Source organism: Callionymus lyra, chromosome 2 (assembly GCF_982586985.1).
Source record: "Callionymus lyra chromosome 2, fCalLyr1.hap1.1, whole genome shotgun sequence".
In the NCBI taxonomy this organism is placed as follows: domain Eukaryota; kingdom Metazoa; phylum Chordata; class Actinopteri; order Syngnathiformes; family Callionymidae; genus Callionymus; species Callionymus lyra.
In genome coordinates this window covers 20,496,882-20,515,734 of record NC_141819.1, presented here as the reverse complement: position 1 = coordinate 20,515,734, position 18,853 = coordinate 20,496,882, and the positions used below count along the sequence as shown (strand labels likewise).

The following is an 18,853-nucleotide window of genomic DNA, read 5'->3' as shown; positions in this document are numbered from 1 at the left end:
CTGAACACGGAATATCAGGACTCCACTCTCCGGGATCATGCGACCTTCTTCAGGTGTTGGTTTGCACATTTTCTGCTCGGTTGATTTTTTTCCTCACGCTGCAAATTGAATCAGCTGCTGTCAGCGCCTCAGTCGTCCGGTTCTCGTTCGGAGTCGAATTTCAATGAGCTTGATTTCCAATATGTGGGGAAACTTGTTTAAATCAGCACGTGGGCGCCGCAGTGACGAGTCTAAAATGAGAAAACAAAAGAGCCCCAGGAGAGGCGAACTCCCAGATCCTGTGAGAATTAATAAACCTCCAGTTGAAGATCATGTGATCGTAGAGATAGAGTGTTCGTCAAATTATTTGAATAGCCACTCATCCGTGTTGGTGTCATTTAGACGGAGCTTGTAAGGAGTGAATCGGAAGAGAAAACCAAACCCAATATGGATTGAAGTGTGTCATCAGTGATGGTGAAAGTGGAGCACAACTCTCCCACGCGCATGACTTTATCGAAGTTTTTCAGATTCAAGCTGTGAGTGATGAGTTTTGGGAATGAAGGCGGCGTTCCAGATCGTTTGATAAAGGTGTTTTCTGCTGTTTCGAGTTGTCAAGGCAGGACTTCAAGTTTCTTTTGTTTTCTCCCACAAATCTCTGGAGAAAGGAAAACTTCTGTCGGTGATTCAGGCTTTTGATAAGAGTAGAAGAAAAGTCTCTTCCAGCGTTCCATTTCTTCAAAGAAGGACGATTTTATCAGGATTTTAGGAGTCAGGATTTCACACACATTACACTCTTTTTTATTATGCAACTTATTATGCTATTATGTGTTGTTGTTTTTGGTGTTATGGTCTGTAAGGATCCTGGTAGGTTCCCATGTGATGACATGTTTCTGACTGTAACTGTCTTGATCAGAACTATTTTACGACTTCAGAGACTTTTCTCTTGATGATGGAATCACAAGTGAAAACACAGTTGAGGCTCATAATTCTCAAGGTCGGTAGACGGAGCATCGGAGCTGACATTCAGGCTTATAGCAGGTCAGGACTAACTTGTCTTTGGGCGTATATCGGATGCGTGTCAAGGACGGTGCCCTGAGGGGAGAACAAACCGACAGTCGACTTCAAACGACTGAGATGAGAGAATGTAAATGTGAAGATAAAAGAAACTAAATTAGTTCGGCTGACATAATTTTAATTAAAAAAGACTATTTAAAAGGATATGGTGTTTCAGTTTTGAAAGTCTCTTTGAAACATAATTGTCATTGAAGCTACTGACACATTTGAATGTAATATTTCTGTGCAATTTGAATGATTTATGAATTTAAAATGATTCAAGGAATTCATAAATACTACTTTCTTTTAATGTTGTGAATCTGATTTTCCAAATCTATTTTTTGTGTGTATGTTAGTCTTCTTCTGTTTGAGTTGTCGGTGGGAAAACCAATGGTCAGTCACATCCTAAAGTGGACATTGACAGCACTTTATATAGTGGCATCGTAAATACGTGACACACTTTGCTCGTACGTTCAAATCAGGGAAACAAATTAGTTCAAACACAATGTGTTTTGTTTTTTTCACTCTTTTTCTTCTCACCCTCATTGGAATAAGGGTTAGGCTGAGCGAGAACTTCCAGTGTAGACCTAAGACCTATAGCACTGCCATATAGAGTGTTTCCTGTCTGTGTAGCATGTTAGCCGTTTAGCTTCTGCTAAAAACAAGCTTAAAATATTGACCTGTTCAATTGCTTCAAGGCAAGAGGGACATTACAGATGAGCACCATAGAGGTATTTGGATGTTTTCAAGTGTCTTTTTTGGACGAAAATAAAGACGACGACAACTTAGCTTGTGTTGCTACATTAAAATGAACACATTTTGCCTATAACTCTAAAATACTTAAATAGAACAGATTATTCTGAAAATAATCCCAACCCTTAGTCGACATGAAGTTGTGTAGAAAATGAGTGAATTTCAAAACTCTTATCACTTTAAAATGAAACTTTGCTTCTCCAAGCTGATGAACCCTCTGTTGCCCCCTACAGGTTTGGTGTCGCCTGGTCACCGCCTCCTTCAACTACTTCCACTCAACAAACTTCTTCTGGATGTTCGGCGAGGGATGCTACCTTCACACCGCCATCGTGCTCACGTACTCCACTGACAAGCTGCGCAAGTGGATGTTCATCTGCATCGGCTGGTGTACGTGAGATATCCTTCGTGTCGTATCCGAGAAACACTCGCCGTCCTTCAACAGGCTACATTTCACAAGTTGCCGTATTGGTTACAACTGCAAATAAAAAAAATATTCCAGACGTATGGGGAAAGATAAATGATTCAAGGTCTCCAGACCGGGCCATTTTGTGAAATCTAGTCTGCTAACAAACATCCCCTCGTTCCCCCCTCAACCTCGTACAAATGGCTCTATTTTAGGATCCTGCTCATCGCCTCGGTGTTTTTTATAAATCTCCGGTCCTTCACTGAACCTCATCTCTGCTCACGGTGGACTAATTCTGACTAGAGCTGAGTGCTTCCTCCAGGTTTACCCGCATCTTCTCTGGTGGCAATTTAGATAAAAGCTTCAGCTCGGAGCGTAAAAAAAAAAAAAAAAGTTCTCAGCAACAGATCCAGGCGGCCGCTCGAGTGGAACAGTCAAGAAATACAGCAGGGAGTCAATGTGAGAGTTAAGTATTTATTACAGCAGATAGAAATACTGGTCGCTCGCCTGGCCTGGAGGGCTACGATGCTGCCGAGATGGTTATTGATCTTCGACCAGCAGGAGATGAGTTTCTGATCCTGCCGAACGGTGTTTAGTTGACTGCCGTGTTTCTGAAGATATGTGATGTGAGTCAGAAGGTTGACTTTGATCGTGAGAGGGTTTGACATGTTCTATATGTCAGAAATAGATGTTGGAGGATCTGTTTCCGAAACTTAATAAGCTTATTAAGCCTGTGCCTTTGTCTCCAAATGTTACTAAATCTACCCAAAATGTACCCAAGTGAGTCGAGGTGAACTTTTTTCAAGGAGATTCTCCATGTCTGGATGCAGTCATTGGCCGTGAAGTGCAGCTGTTGACATGTCAGTGTCATCGCGATTGAATGTGACATCTGGGAAATATGTTGGAGCGGAGTTCACCATCACCCCGCTTCACACTGTCAATCTAAACCCCGCGCTGCAGAGATTAGCTGCATTGTGTACGCTGGATTACATTTCCCCGGGAGGAAGTGTAAAGCTACTGTGTGGAGAAGAAACGGCTGCAATATTTCCTCAAGTGCTGCGAGAAATAAATAAGACTTAATTCCATTTGCCTCACTATCACTCACGTCGATGAGGCAGGATGAATGTGACCAAAAAGAGAAATCACATTTTAGATCCAGGACGGAGATGATAGAAGCTCCTCGGGGGTGCAGAAGTGCGCTGATGACAAGCCAAACGTAAATGAAGCGGAAACTCTGCAGCGAAGTGACACGGAGGCAGCCAAGGTCTCGGAGCTCCTGTTAGATCTGAGTCACAGTCGGTTTGACTTGTCAGTGCAGAAATCAGTCAGAAGATCCGTCCGCATTATCATCAACTTCAATGTGGTGTTTCATTCACAAAGATATTTTTGGGTTGCCGGGGAGTCCTGGAGTGCTTCCGTGGATCAAGCAGGTGCAACAATCTCTTTGACAGTCTTTGGCAGGCGCTGAAGCCACACCAGTGAAAAAATAAGCGTCTTAAAACCCGGCGTGAAATCCCCACAGTTCTGTTCTGTAAAGTGAAAAGCAGGGAAAGGGCTGAAACCAATTGTGTCGCCTCTCTCTCGCAGGTATACCGTTCCCGATCATTGTGGCGTGGGCCATCGGGAAGCTCTACTATGACAACGAAAAGTAAGTTTCTCCACTTTCTTTGTTTTGCTTCACAGGCTTTTATAAAAGCATCAGGAAGGAGGCGGTTCAGGAGAAGAGTGTCTATTAATCACATTAAGCTTGTCAACATTCTGAGTAGCGACATAAAGGAACACTTAGCCCTGGATGGATGTCACTTGTCGAAACCTGTGACTGTAATTAAAGCTATCGAAGGAGAAACGTGCAGACTTCAATTCATTATCTCGCCCTCGATTTTCAAGTTCAGCATAGACTCTTCCAGCACTCCTCCTTCACTCTCCTTTGTATATGTTCAAAAAGTTCAACATGTTAAGTGTGTTTCATTAAAGTCACTGTCCTTTTTTAAATCACTCTCAGTTTTGGTCCTCGCTTCGTTACCAACACTAGACACAGATCATCCAGTGATCGGTATCCGTTTTTAAATCAACAGACCTCTGTTGATTTAAAATATTGTTTGGAAACAAGGATGGAAAATGAGTGGGTCTTGTTTTAAAGAGGATTATATTGATTATAGATATTTACGTGGAATTATGCATACGCAACGTGAGCCAACATTAGGAGAGAATGTCGTAATTTGGAAAGAAAATTGGAAAAAATGGAAAAATGGAAATAAATATAGAAAACTAAAGGAAAATAAAAGTGGATATATTTATTTAAATCTCGACAGATTTCCAGATATTCAAAGCCATGTGTTTGACATACAAACTAAGAAGGGCTTGAAAGGATTGAAAAGCTGAATAAAGGAACAACACACAATCAATACCGGACCATACGGGGACAAAATAATGAAATACAAGAACACAATAACAAATATAAATAATTTCAGAAGCAAAACTAACAGTTATAATAACAACATAACTGAAAGCATGAAGAACAACATACATAATAACATCAACACTATCAATAACAACAATAGAAGCATAATTTACTACTTTAAAATCAGGACGGTAAAAATAACAAGAAAAAGAGAACCAATAAACTAATCGAAATAACTTTTCACTCCCTAAAATATATGAACACTGATACACTCTGAAAATATGAGTGCAGAAAGAGAATGTATTTTTATTTACTTTTATTTCAATTTTCTTTCTTATTTGTTTCCACGTACTGTATACTAAGTATAACACTCCACCAGATGAATACTATGAAATGTACAAAGGCATACCCCTGGTTTTACAACTTTTAAAGTCACAAACCATTTTACGATCTCTTGATAAATCATTTTCTAAATTCCGTCTTGAGCAAACACCCGTGCATGTCCATTAAACAACACACTCCCCCACAAACATGCATTTTCCACCAGAGAGAATGACACTTCCCACTCACTTTATGCACGAACATGCCTTCAGGAGGCACCAGGCGTCAGTGAGCTGAAAAAGAACCGAGGAGTTCAAAGAGGTGACTCTTGGCCATCACACACACACTGATGGAATCCACTTTTAATATCACAGTATTGATTATTTCATTTCACTGGTCATCACTTCCACTGGCCCGGGTCACTCCTGAGCCGTCCAGTCTATTCCTGTTGTCAGGGGAAGAGGTATTTATGATCTTGGCTCCTCCGGTAAAAGCCAGGACTTGTGCTGAACCGTCATCACTAACAAGCAGATCTTCTGATGTAATCGCTGAGGGTGACTGTACAGAAGCTGAAGATCCTCCTTCAAGATATTGTTACAACCTTCCTCAGTCATCGATGCCAACCTCTGTCACGTCTCTTTTTATTTGGGCTGCTCAGTCCAAGTCTAGCAGCCCACGGTTCCCTGGCTCAGTTGCACAACAGCTTCACTCTCTGCTGCCAAGTGCCCCGGCACCTGTCCGAGCTCTCGCGGTGATGCGGCGGAAAAGGGGGTCTCACTGACACCGAAGTGGGCCGCCAGTTGGTGTTAGCTCTTCCTGAATACATCATCTATGAATACACCATCACTCAGCGACCGAGGAAAGTCCTGGCTGAGCCTAAAATCCTACACAGAATGTTTAGGGCCCACGTCTGAGTGTGTGGCCCCGGCTCTTTGTGCGATTATGTAAGGTCTGGACATGTCATTAAAATGTACCCGGATCTTGTTTCCCTTACACACCACACTGAAGGGCTGCCAGGGTCCAATACGGCGCTTAATGCCTGTGTGGTGAAATTCCCACGACCTCTGTGAGGACGGCTGTGCATCATGACCGACAACAACAACCAGGGTCAATGTTCGGAGCTAACTGATCAGACTATTCCACTTGGTTATGACCATGAGCCTTTTCAATTCCATCTTTAATAAAACACGCTTTTATTTTCACTGTAATACTCACTAATAATCAAAGCTAAGGCTGATATTACATTTTTGAACCAATGCTAGGATATAATCAAACTCAACTTTGTTACATGACAGGCTTGTATGAGGGACACAAACACAAATACACAACACGGCATTACACACTGATACCATCATGGGTTGAAGTGCGTTCTATTTTAAGCATCTGCTGAGGGTTCTTCAGTAGTCTAAGAAACTCCGAAAAAGGTGGAGTTGATAATGGAAAGAAGGAACAAATGATACCAGCACGCACAACCACAAGCAACTTTCCTATGCCTCATTTGTGTAATGAGTTTCAATTCCATATCGCTGGTGCCTCCTGTTCTTTGCAGAAGGTTGTTGCTATCGACGGGCAATATCAGGTTTTAAACAGTAATGTGGAAATGCATCAGTTCCTTGATTCAAAAGTACCTCTGTGTTCATTCATGGTCTGCCTCTTATTCCCTTATGAAGGGTCGATGACATCCAGCCATTCACACACACACTCATCCCTACGGACAATTTCCCCATGTTTCCAATCAACCTCTGTATGTTTTTGAACTGTGGGAGGAAACCAGAGTGCCCAGAGTAAACCAAAGCAACACAGGGAGAACATAGAAACTCCACACATAAAGGTCACGAGTTGCCCTTAACCTGGAAGACGGTCGCGCTAATCACTGCGTCACCGGTCGCCCATGACTTGGGTCTTTAACCAAAATTTCCATATACACTCTACTGTACTGTGCAGCATATATTTATGCTTGACCTGCCTGTCACTCAGGCGGTGAATTTCCTGAGGTAAACAGGACCTTATCTCCTCTCAAGAGTTGTTCAGTGCATGAACAGAGAGAATAAATGTGTGGTACTGGTCTGTCAATATGAAGCTATCTCTGGATCAATGTTTGACATGTAACCGCTAATGTGAAATCAATCCCTTCACTCTTCACATTCCGATCTAACTTTAAAGAGTGATTGCAAATTTGTCCGTCACACGAGTTCTGATTAGAAGGGGCTTCCAAGATTCTGACATAAAAACTGAGCTCTGTCACTTTCTCTGGACGACCTTCAGAATTTTAAGTGGCTGCTAAAAAGAATCAGTGATGGCTTAACAACTTATTCAAATGAATGATGGCAGGATCGTTGCTCCTCGAGGTTGGAGCGTCTCCACCTGAGCCCCCTAATGCTGGTGTCTAAGTCCATGTCATCATCAAATGACTCGTACTTGTAGTCTACAGTTGCACTCGGATCGTCCATTATTGATTCACTGAAGGTATTGGAAACCTCGGACGACCCGAAGGACAGATTGTATGTACTGTACAGACTGGAGTGACTAGATATGAAGTAAATTTATGCATGGGAATATGAATTTGTTAGAATTTTTGAAACCAGATTTTGATTGTAGTTTATATAATAGAGTTAATATCCAAATTGTTGTTTTGTGCCTCAATATGATTGTATATTTTTGTTGACAAATAAAAGTACGATCATGTTTTTATCAAGTAAAGCAGACTTTCAAGATTGTTTTCAGCCTGTAATTCAGGTGATAAGTTTGAATTGAGCTTAACGTCTGTTCACATTGCAGGTGTTGGTTCGGGAAGCGAGCGGGTGTTTACACTGACTACATCTATCAAGGTCCAATGATCCTGGTGCTGGTGGTGAGATGGCCTCCAAATACTTTTGCATTCAGACTGAAGTGTGTTTGTTGAGTTGAGTTGAGCGCAAGAGAAGATAAAGGACTGTGAAGTTTTCAAAGTCATCCTAACTTTACTTGGTTCATTAGTACTTACTTAATTCATAATTAGTTTTGTATTTAAAATTGGTATTATCTTGGTAGTCTTTTTAGTTACTTTTTTCAATTATTTAAAATAATAAAATTGTGTTTCCTTTGTTCTTATTTTATCTTGAATTAAATAGTTATCCTATTTCACTCAACATCATTTTCTGTATGTTTCAAAATCAAATACATTTTGCCATGTTTTACATTAAACATTTTCACATAAAAACCATTTGAAACATTTGTCTCGTATATTAAATCGTGTTTTTAGATTACTCGGTTATTTTTTAAAATATGTTTTCTTGTTCTCACCTTCAAACATTAGTTTACTGAATTTACTTTTACTTTACTTTTACTTTTACTATTACTTTTTTCAGTAAAGAACTATATCTGCAAAACTTAAATGACTTTACGGACCAAACACGCAGTTCAGTCAGTGGGGACGAGCGCTCCTCCTTGAAAGAGGTCAGGACACCGAGCTCTGGAAAATATTCCTGCAGCTATTTTTGCCTGCATGTTACATCAGTGGCACCTTCAGCCACAGATATTGATCCAGACGGTTCTGAGCCACAGCTGGACTGTCTATCAGGACATATTCCTCATTTCAGGAAAGAGAAAACCAATGAGGATTTGTGTCTACCAATTTTAAAATACTTTGTAATCAGAGTCGATCAGATACATAATAATTCAGCTAACTGTGGTGTTACATTGTTTTTAATAAATATCTAAAATATTAACATAAAAAGATGATTATCAAATCAAAATGTTCAAATCATTTTGTGTTTGTTGTTTACTACAATTGTGGTGATTAAAGAAAGTAAACATTTTTATTAAAGATTATTGAGTTTTAAAACTACTGCATGTATGTTAACGTATTGAAATTGGGTTGTTCATCAATTAAGATATATAAAGAGAAAGGTTAATAAAAGTACTGTAAACAAACATATCTTGACAGGGGAAAGAAAACCGCATCTTTTCAGCCATAAACTTATTTTAAACTTTATTTTTACCACACTACTTCTCCATTCAGACATTTTCAACATGTCAAAAAATGCTGATTTTTCTCCCACCTCTTGCTGCCATCACATCCCACACACACTTTTACAGTGGCGTAGATTATTATTATTATGATTATTATTATTCCTAAAACAATGGACAAGCTTTAACAGAAGAAAAAAAACAATAAATTGATTTAATTACAAACACAGCAATTTACCAGAATTCCAGATGACGGATAATAATTAAAAAATAATTCTCACACATCTTTGAAGTTATGTGACACTAGATGTTTTATTGTTGCCGAATATTAATGCTCGTCATCATTTCATCCCCCAGATCAACTTTATCTTCCTCTTCAACATCGTGAGAATCCTCATGACCAAACTCAGAGCATCGACTACATCAGAGACAATCCAGTACAGGTACTTAGAAAGAGGTCAGGGGTCACCATGTGAGTCATCCGTCTCATCTCCAGGCTTTCCTCCTCCTCTCAGGAAAGCAGTGAAGGCGACGCTGGTGCTTCTTCCTCTGCTGGGCATCACATACATGCTGTTCTTCGTGAACCCGGGAGAGGACGAGATCTCACAGATTGTCTTTATCTACTTCAACTCTTTCTTGGAGTCTTTCCAGGTAACTGCCGTCCACCTTGAAACTGATGTCCTCAATTCTTTGAGTGACTTTAAAAGCTCTTTGATGATGAACCCCCTCCTTGTCCTTCTCTACCCAACAGGGTTTTTTCGTCTCAGTGTTTTACTGCTTCTTGAACAGTGAGGTGAGAATTTTACTTGTCATTACCATGTTTGCCAGGTGTCACCCCCACCCAATCCTTAAAGTACATCACCGACAAATACTCAAGACAAGACGGATTTCATCCAAGCATTTATCCATTGATCTATGTTATTGTTGTGAGTGGCCAATGTGGCAAAGTAAAGACGAACCGAAAAAAATTGAAGAAGCAACCATTTTTTTTTACGAAAATCCCTTTTTAAATTGTATATGAATATATGTTTTATTAATTTGTGATATAAATTACTGTGGACATATTATGTAAATGTGACACATCGTTTGAAAGTTGTTAAACAATTCTCAAATACAAAAAAGGAGGGAGAGAAAAGAGACAATAAAAACAAGTTTAGTTAAGTATTGAAACCGTAAGTATTGTAATCCGTACTACAAGACTGCCTTAAAACCATCATCAATAATTTTCAACAATAATGTCATCATTAAAGAGACAATATAAAAGTTCTAAAATGTTATTTCTGGTTCCCCATCATGTCACAATGAAACTATAAAGTGATGACTTCTTTGTTCTTAGTAGTTGGTGCAAACAAAATACATTTGTCTTGATGACAAAATGAGACGATTCCAGTTTCTGCAAAAATTAAACCAATCATTTCATACCATGTTAAAATCATGTCAACATTTTTATGTTAAAATTCCGATGAATGCGATGTTATTCTTTGTCACATCAAGCCATTCTGTGACAAAATATAATTCCATCATGATTCATTCAACCATCTGTTAATGTTTTCTACCATGTTTCCATCCATTAAAGTTAGTAAGTAAGTAACTACTAATATTTGTGCCTCCTTCCTGCCAGCTATTTATTCATCCACCCAAACACCAAAGAACATTCTAATTCAACTCTTTCTTCATCTGTTCAACCATGTATCCATTCATACGGTCAACATGAAAGAACTTGTGAGCACTAATAGCTCATCAAAACCACTCTCAAACCTTCTTCCATTCTCCTGATTATCCGTCCATACGTGTTGAATCATCATGCTCAGCTGCTCCTGCAGGAAAGACCAACACTTAAGCATTTTTGGTTTGGAACACAGCTTAAGCAGCTGTGACGCTGAGGTAAACAACGATCTGGTCTTGTTTCCCAGTAGAGAAGATGAGTAGATGATAGATGCGGTCACCAGCAACACTGACACAAACAGGATTAGTGAGTCTTGACCAGGTGCGGGTCTAGGTGGATAGATTAACTTTATTAATCCCTCTGGAGTTCACAGCAGAAAATAGATTCATAAAAACAAGAATGAGAACAAAGGGCAATTAAAAGAACAAAGTGCAAGGGATAACAGAATCCTAATATAAAGAACATAGGCAAAGGAAATATCACAAAGAGGAGGCTACGAAGGTTCTCAGATCCTGTCAGTGAGTGTCAGTCCAAGATCTAAATTACAATGGTAACAATTGATTTGCAGACTAGAGTGAGATAGACATTATTAATTTGTATTCAAAACCAAAAAAGCTTTCACGTAGAATATGTTAAGTGTAAAATGCAAAGATGCAAAACAAATTGATTCAGGGACTCATTCATTCCTCGGGCTATTAAATTGTACAATTCTGAGTTCGGGGGCAGGAGTGGAGTAAAAGTATCATGATGTTCTGTTCTATGTTAGTCTTTGTATCCTTTGTCTTTGTTATTTTTCTGTGATCTCTGTTCTTTATCTTTAGACTTAGATTGTATCATCTTGTTCCTTCTCTTTATTTCTCTTTGTTCTTGTTCTTATTTTATTTTTATTTATTTGTAATGAAAAATTGCTGTATTTGCTGTGTCTAATTGGAAAAAAAATGTCAATAAAGTTCAAATAAAATTCTACCTAAACCTATACCTAAATAAAAACCCTACTCCTATGGCTAGTTTATGACAAAAGTAAGAACTTCATGGACATACCAGCCTAAATTATTATCATTTAGAAATGATCATTGAAATTTTGAGGTGGTTTTATTTGGCCGTACTGGATCTTCTTGAGGGCTTCGGACATACCTTCTTCATTCAAAAACAGAATTTATATCCTTTAATCAGGTTTTTGACATAATTTCATTGAACTCTTGCATTTTATTCCCAAAGAAGTTTGAGGCAACAGAAGTTCTGAGCACAACCTTCCTTCTTCTTCCACTCTCAGGTGCGCTCCGCCGTGCGGAAGCGCTTCCACCGGTGGCAGGAGCAGCACTCGATCCGTGCCCGGATGACCCAGGCCATGTCCATCCCCACCTCCCCTTCACGGGTCAGCTTCCACAGCATAAAGCAGTCCACCTCGCTATGAGATCAGAGCGACCCCGGCAGGGATACACTGGCGTCATCACTCCTCACTGGTCCACCCACGCGGAGCTGCAGGGGCGGAGCTTCAGTCCCCGCCCCCCCACCTCACTGACTTTCTGCAGGAAAGAACAAGGACACTGCAGACTTTGTGGAACTTAACCAATCTTGATATGGAGCAATCAGAACTCGGTGGTGCCGCTGGGTCCGCACTGTGCGGTGTCGTTGCTTCTTCATCACCATCACTCTCATAAAACTCAGCTCCTGTTCCTCACTGACTCCCTCGCTGCTGCTGCTCTGTTTTTCTGCTGCTCAAAGCAACTTTCCAGGAAGTATTAAACACATTCCAGACCTGGAGAGTCTTGTTCCAAAAATCTAAACCTAATAGCTTGTGAAAGTCACGAAGGTAATGAGCTGGAGGTCCCCGGTGTTGTAAAGCCTCAGTTCTACCTCAATTTGGCCCAACAACAACACCGCTGTCCTTAATCCCCAACACACCCATCCAATGAAGGATTTTGGATCCAAACGCTCTTGTTAACTTTACACCTAATCCTCTCGTGTAGTTAACTTCTTCAAGCCAGGTGGCACACGCTTCGTAGACCAGCAGGAACAGACTAAAGCTGAAGTCGCTTAATGATCCGAATGAAGCTTTGACTCTCACGATAGAAACTGTCTAAGAAATTATTGCAATCATTTAAAACAAGACTTGGAAAATGAAAGAACCTCAGCATCCTTTGAATGATTCTTTTTTTAAAAAATGCCTTTTTCCTACCAAGTGTAGACACCTACATGCAGCTAAATCCCCATGATAATGGGTCTTCATCTATTGATGAGCCTGCTCAAAATGCAGACACTCACAGGTCTCCTACCGTCAGGATCCACTGTTATTTTTGAAGAATGTGACCGGGCTGTCAAGAATACCTATGCAGCGTTAAGTCCACTATTATTGTCCCTCCTTTACTGGGAAACGTAGGCTTCCTTCTTTCCAATACTATGTAGTCTTTATCTAGCTAAAATAAAAGTAGGAAAATACTCTTTTAGGTGAAGATATTTATCGCATTTCAAAGTCTATAGTACAGAACAATCTGGGGTTTTTGGGCAAGTTTAAAAAATGTGTGCGATTCCTCCTATATAAACCGATTTAAAGCTTTTTGGGACAAAACTCTCGGGCAAACCAGCATCATCAGCCTGAAAAAGGTTGCCTCCCGGTGGCATTTCCGGGATCATTCAGGTGTGAGAGTTGCTCACTGGATAAATGTAAATATGAGTAACAGAGTTGCTGGTTTTTACTCCAGTAGTCACAGATAACCAAATACACTGTAAGTCACTCTGGCACCATGTGACTGATGCCCACATTCCTCCCTCACTCTTTTGCAAAAAACATTATTTTTCCATTTGTTTCTCCTCATTGAAGTCACTCCAGGTGGAGACGCTCACATGCACTTTGTCTGTTTTAAGGTAATTGGTGATGGTTTTATGGAACTTGCGGGACAATTGCAGAATAAAGCCGTGCTTATTTTGTGTTCCCCCGATTTAAGAGATGCTGTTGTGTTATTTTCTATTTCAAATGTCTCGTGTGTCAGCTGATGTGTGGTTTCTGCAATGTAAGGAACAGCGTTCAGGTGGTCAAATATGTGAAATGATATCCACAGTATTTATTGTTATTTATTTTCCATATTATTATTTTCATACTTGAAAAAAAATGTGATGAGAAAATAAAGTGTGACTCGCATCTGAATATTTTTGTTGTTTTAACATGGGTTTGTTCTGCCACAACATTCTGTGAAGAAGCAGATGACATCATTTACCAGATACTCGTTGTTGGCTTGAATACTATGGACCAACACAAGACCAAACATAATAGCTGGAATGAGGCTCTGATTAAGTCTCTATGGTTCCATTGTTTTTAATAATAATGTTGATTTGGCGCTTGTTTTGTCCAATATTAGATCATCAAGTGAAATACTTGTAGAGTGACACTATACTATTAGTTTAGACATGATTGAGAACCAAAAATGCTAAATTTAAGTAGCTATACATAGGATTGAGAATGTTTTTCTATCTCCCGCAGTGTCAGAAAACATACCTGCAATGATGTGGCTCCTCCATGCACTGTTCCAATGCTGGGTTGAGCGTAACCCGGAGAGTAACCTTACACTGGTCCAACCAATGCTGGGACTTTTATAACCTGCCTGTTGTGAAAATGTAAACATAGCAAGCTGGGTGAAAGTTACTCATGTTGATGAGTTAAAACTAGAAAAAGAACTGGGATATTAGTATAGGTGTTGTTTTTTTGTTTTTTTTCTAAAGTCAATAATGGAGGAAAAAAACATCTCAAGCATATTTTAAGGGTCATGTTAATGTAACTTTTAAGGCTTGAAACATTGCAAGGATTATATTGAAAACACACAACACATAATAATAATAATGATAATAATAAAAAAAAGTAAAAATTTACAAACCTGAGCTCATGCTTTGGGGTAAGCAATATCAAATACAAAATATGCCTTTTAGCATTCATCGACAGTTCCCAGAAGTGAGGGCCATAGTGGTCTCATTATTTGTCACAAAAGTTTGTGTGATTCTATCCAAGCATTGGAATCTACAGGTGCCCTCAGAAGAAACTCCACCATCTCAGTACCCAGGTGAAAAGAAAAATCATCAACATTGTTTAAAAACAACCTATCACAAGAGATGAGGTTTAGATATTTGAAGCAGATTAACGGTAGGATTTATTATTCTAGTATTGTGAATAAATTGAAGATGAACAAATGCACTGTCTCTCTGAACACATTAATGCTGTGACTTTTACATCAATTATTTGCTTTTTGTTTTTATCTCATCTTCATTGTCTAGTAACACTAATGCTAGGCTACTTCTCCCTTTGTGTGTTGGTACCACACTTATGAATTGGCCAATTGAATGTAGATAAAATGTTAATAAAATGATGCAGGGATACGTCTGTAGATATTTTACGAGATCCTTGAACAACACTAAACATAAGTATTCTGGTAAACAGATGCACGATGAAGAGTAAAAGTTAAAAAAAATATCTGTTGTTGTGATAACTTGAATATCAATATATTGCTTGGGGTTTTTTTTGTAGCAGACTGACGATGCAGCAACACAACAAAGACTGTTGTCTGGACTTTTTTTTTCTTTTACTTCCGAGCCAAACAAAACACTTTACCATCAAGCCCAGATGTTGTCGCTGACGCCCCCCGAGACCAAGACAGGAAACAAAGTGATCCTTCTCGGTTTTGTGTGTATCTGTGTACGTAAAAGTGTGTGTGTGTGTGTGTGTGTGTGTGTGTGTGTGTGTGTGTGTGTGTGTGTGTGTGTGTGTGTGTGTGTGTGTGTGTGTGTGTGTGTGTGTGTGTGTGTGTGTGCGCGCACCTACGTGCATACTTGTGTCAGAGCTTTTAACTAAAACTCTTCTGCTCCAGTGAACTTCCACATGTCCCTCCCAAGACAAGAACTCATCTGCTGCTTTTAATCTCTGATGTCATCAGGTCCTGTCTGAGGGTGTGGGTGGAAGGAGGACAGGATGGTTAGATGGAGAAGAGTGATGGAGACAGAGCGATGTGAAGGAGAATCAATAGAAGATGTGGAAGCAAAAAAAAGATAAAGTGGGTTAAGAGAGGTTTGCGAGGAGAAGAGGGAGAGGTTTGTTGAGCACAGAGATCAGGAGTTGAAGAAGGAATAGCAGGAGGAAGAAGAAATGATCAAATATTAAGGAGAAAGATGTTGTCAAGTGGAACAATGGACAGGACAAGAGTGAGAAGGACGAGTTAAGGTGGAGAGATGTGGTGACACTGAGGACGAGGTTAATAAAAGACGGATGGAGAGATACACTCAATGAAGAGTGAAAATAATTAAGTGGAGATAAGGAAAGGCTTTGTGAGGCAGTGAAGAATTATTAAAGAAGTAAGACGGGTAGCAAAGAGGACCAGAAATTGTTGCGCTCTGGGGTTCAAATTGTTTTGTAGGTTAAGGTATGACCAGCAAGTTTAAAAGAAAACATACTGGTTCAATTCCTAGGGTCTAGTGTATTTAGCGAGACTCTAGCGTCCTCGTGTGGTAGTCTTTTCCTTAAGAGGTGTCCGCGAGTGACGAATTCTATTGTAGTTGTGTTTCTTTACTTTCTGGAAGAAAAGCGACGTAGCGCAAAAGAGAACGTGTGTTGCCTGTTGCTGACATCTAGCGGCCAGTTCTGTCATTGCGTCACATTGTCACAGGTGAAGCAGAATGTTGTTGTTTTTTTTAAATCAGGATTCTCACTTCTCAAGTATAAAAATGAATGCAGCTCAGGAATTAAACAACACACGCTCCATTCAGGGAAAATATTATTAAATAAAATGATAAAAGACTGAAAATAAAAGAGGGTTGGTTGCTTCCTCCATCCTCCTCAGATGCTTCACTTATTTGTTGGGCCTACGATCAAGGAAGTTCTGGAAACACTTTAGAACTCTAACAGAATTGCTGAAGAATTGATGGCTGTCCAATGTCCTATTCAAGATCCTCCAAATATTGTTCTGGGTGGATGGTAGTATTGACTAGGTATCATCAGTCCTTCTGCTTATAAAAAGCTGGACACACACAAAGTAACTTAGGCAGATTTTCTTGAACAAGTCTGCATTCTTTGTTACCGCTGATGCTATGATCTGCTGATAAGATGAGAAGTTTCTTAACTTTCTGACTATATGGTGATGAAGCAGCAGCATTAAACTGTTCCATGGCATGTTCATTTTTTATTTTAATGATATGTTTGTTTAATGCATATAGGAGCAAATGAAGCTGACCCTTTAGTGCATTGTTTTCCTGTTACATCAAATAAAAATCTACATCATGTGAGCAGAGAAGCAGAATGAGTGCACGAATGCTCCTTCCCAGGTGCAAAACAAATAGTACAAATTGTACAATTCTGAGTTCGGGGGCAGGAGTGGAGTGAAAGTATCTGGATGTTCTGTTCTATGTTAGTATTTGTATCCTTTGTCTTTGTTGTTTTTCTTTGATCTATGTTCTTTGTCTTTATCTTTAGACTTAGATTGTGTAATTGTAAGCAAGTAAGTAAGTAATATTTATTTATATAGCACTTTTCGAGACCAGGGTCACAAAGCACTTAAACAATCAAAACAATACTCAAAAAAAAAAGTACATACTTTAAAGATCAAGATAATACTGAGAACAACACAGGAGTTCCAGAAAATCAAGGAAAAGCCTGAACAAATAGAAACGTCTTAAGATGTTTCTTAAAGGAGTCAGTAGACTCCATCAAGCGCAAAGAGAGAGGAAGATCGTTCCAAAGCTTAAGAGCAACAGCCTGAAAAGATTTCTCTCCTCTGGTCCTGAACCGTGTGCGTGGAACCATAAGTAGATTCTGATCCACAGACCTCAGAGCCCGAGCTGGGGTGTAAGGCTGGATCAGATCAGTGATGTAAGTGATGTAAGGAGGAGTCTGACCATTACATGGAACAGTTTAATGAGATTGTGTTATTTCTCTTTATTTCTCTTGTTCTTATTTTATTTTGATTGATTTATTTTTGATTTAGAAAAAAAATGCTGTATGTATTGGCTACTGGAAAAAAACTAATCAGTAAAGTTTTACCTTACCTTACCTTATCAGTAAATCAATTAAGAAATGTTTGTCTAAATGCACTTTACAAAAGACACATAAATGCTGTCTAACGGGATTGAAAACAAGCATCATGAAGATAACATCTTCCTGCCTTCTTTCTATTTTTACAGCACTTTCTTTATCAAAGAGGTTTTAAAGCCTTCTCTCGTTTCTATAATGTGGTCACGATAAGACCACCAACTTAGGATATCTGCTACCTGTCACCTATCCTTTGACCAGGTGGGACAACCATATTTTCTTATATGTACATTTTAAAATCACTAATCAGATATTTTCATAAATATTAAGTACTTGAATGTATGCATGTATTAAAAGATGCAGTGAATAAACAATTCTCTGCCATGGTGTGCAGAGGGGGAACAGATTTAAAAAAAAGAATAGATGAATAAATTGTTTTCAGTATCAAAACAATCTGTGGTTGGACAGTGCATGGACATGTTGCCCATCAAAACACTGTAATACAAGAAAACACAACTTACCTACACGTGGTAACTGTCAACTTTGACTGTAGAGTTCGGGCTGTGCTTTAAGGTAACACTGGACTTGTAAAAATGACAAGCAACAGCGGCCTAAACAATTCATTTAAGATAACAGCCCAATTCCATCCTCACCACGACGTAGATCAGATAATTCCTGAGAGCTTCTGATCAGTCAGCACCCTCGGGGTTTGAGTCTAAGAGAGAAAAGAACTCAAACTAAGCGAGAATAAGCGCAGTTTTATGCTTTAGTTTGCAAACAAACCAGACTCCATTCACAGTAGCTAGCATGTTTGCAGATAAAATAGTGGCCGGGTCACTGTTTAATACACTCAGTGGTTGACGAGTTGTGTGACAACATTAACAAAATTTTGCATTTCAGTCATTTCAGTTGAATAATGAAGTTTTGGTGTATGAACTTTCTTCTACATTTCCGCTGTACGGGCATTTGGCTAGATTGACGGCCGTTTAAGCGAATAGACAGCCAGAGTTTAAAGCGCTGGCCAATCAGGAGACGAGGGGCGGGTGCTGGGAGTCGTAAACGGTTAGTAACAGAGCAAGCAGGTAAGTAAGATTTTGTGTTGTTATTTCATCGAAAAATACTCAACGCACCGCTTGTCAGGCTTAAAACACGCAACTGGTTAGGTGTGCATGTGTTAGGGTGAAGCACCTTTTATTTTTTAAGCCAGTTTTCTGACAACAAGATGCAAATAAACTGCAGCTATTGGATAGTCAGTGCGGTATCTAGAGGCAAACAAGCTAACAACCTACTAGCATGTAGCCGCGTCCAAACATTAGCATGAAAGAA

The 18,853-nt window shown here is 39.4% G+C and overlaps 1 protein-coding gene across 1 annotated transcript in view; it reads left to right on the top strand.

Annotated features, from left to right (window-relative positions):
* The window catches only part of crhr1 (corticotropin releasing hormone receptor 1), an 84,739-nt gene extending 72,714 nt beyond the window's left edge, over positions 1-12,025 (top strand). The window contains exons 8-14 of the mRNA XM_087784027.1: positions 2,019-2,172; positions 3,776-3,836; positions 7,689-7,761; positions 9,216-9,301; positions 9,374-9,509; positions 9,610-9,651; positions 11,798-12,025. Of these exons, the coding sequence (XP_087640153.1) occupies positions 2,019-2,172; positions 3,776-3,836; positions 7,689-7,761; positions 9,216-9,301; positions 9,374-9,509; positions 9,610-9,651; positions 11,798-11,938 (693 nt within the window). The 3' untranslated portion in view covers positions 11,939-12,025. The remainder of the gene's footprint in view (positions 1-2,018; positions 2,173-3,775; positions 3,837-7,688; positions 7,762-9,215; positions 9,302-9,373; positions 9,510-9,609; positions 9,652-11,797) is intronic.
* Positions 12,026-18,853: the final 6,828 nt, after the last annotated feature.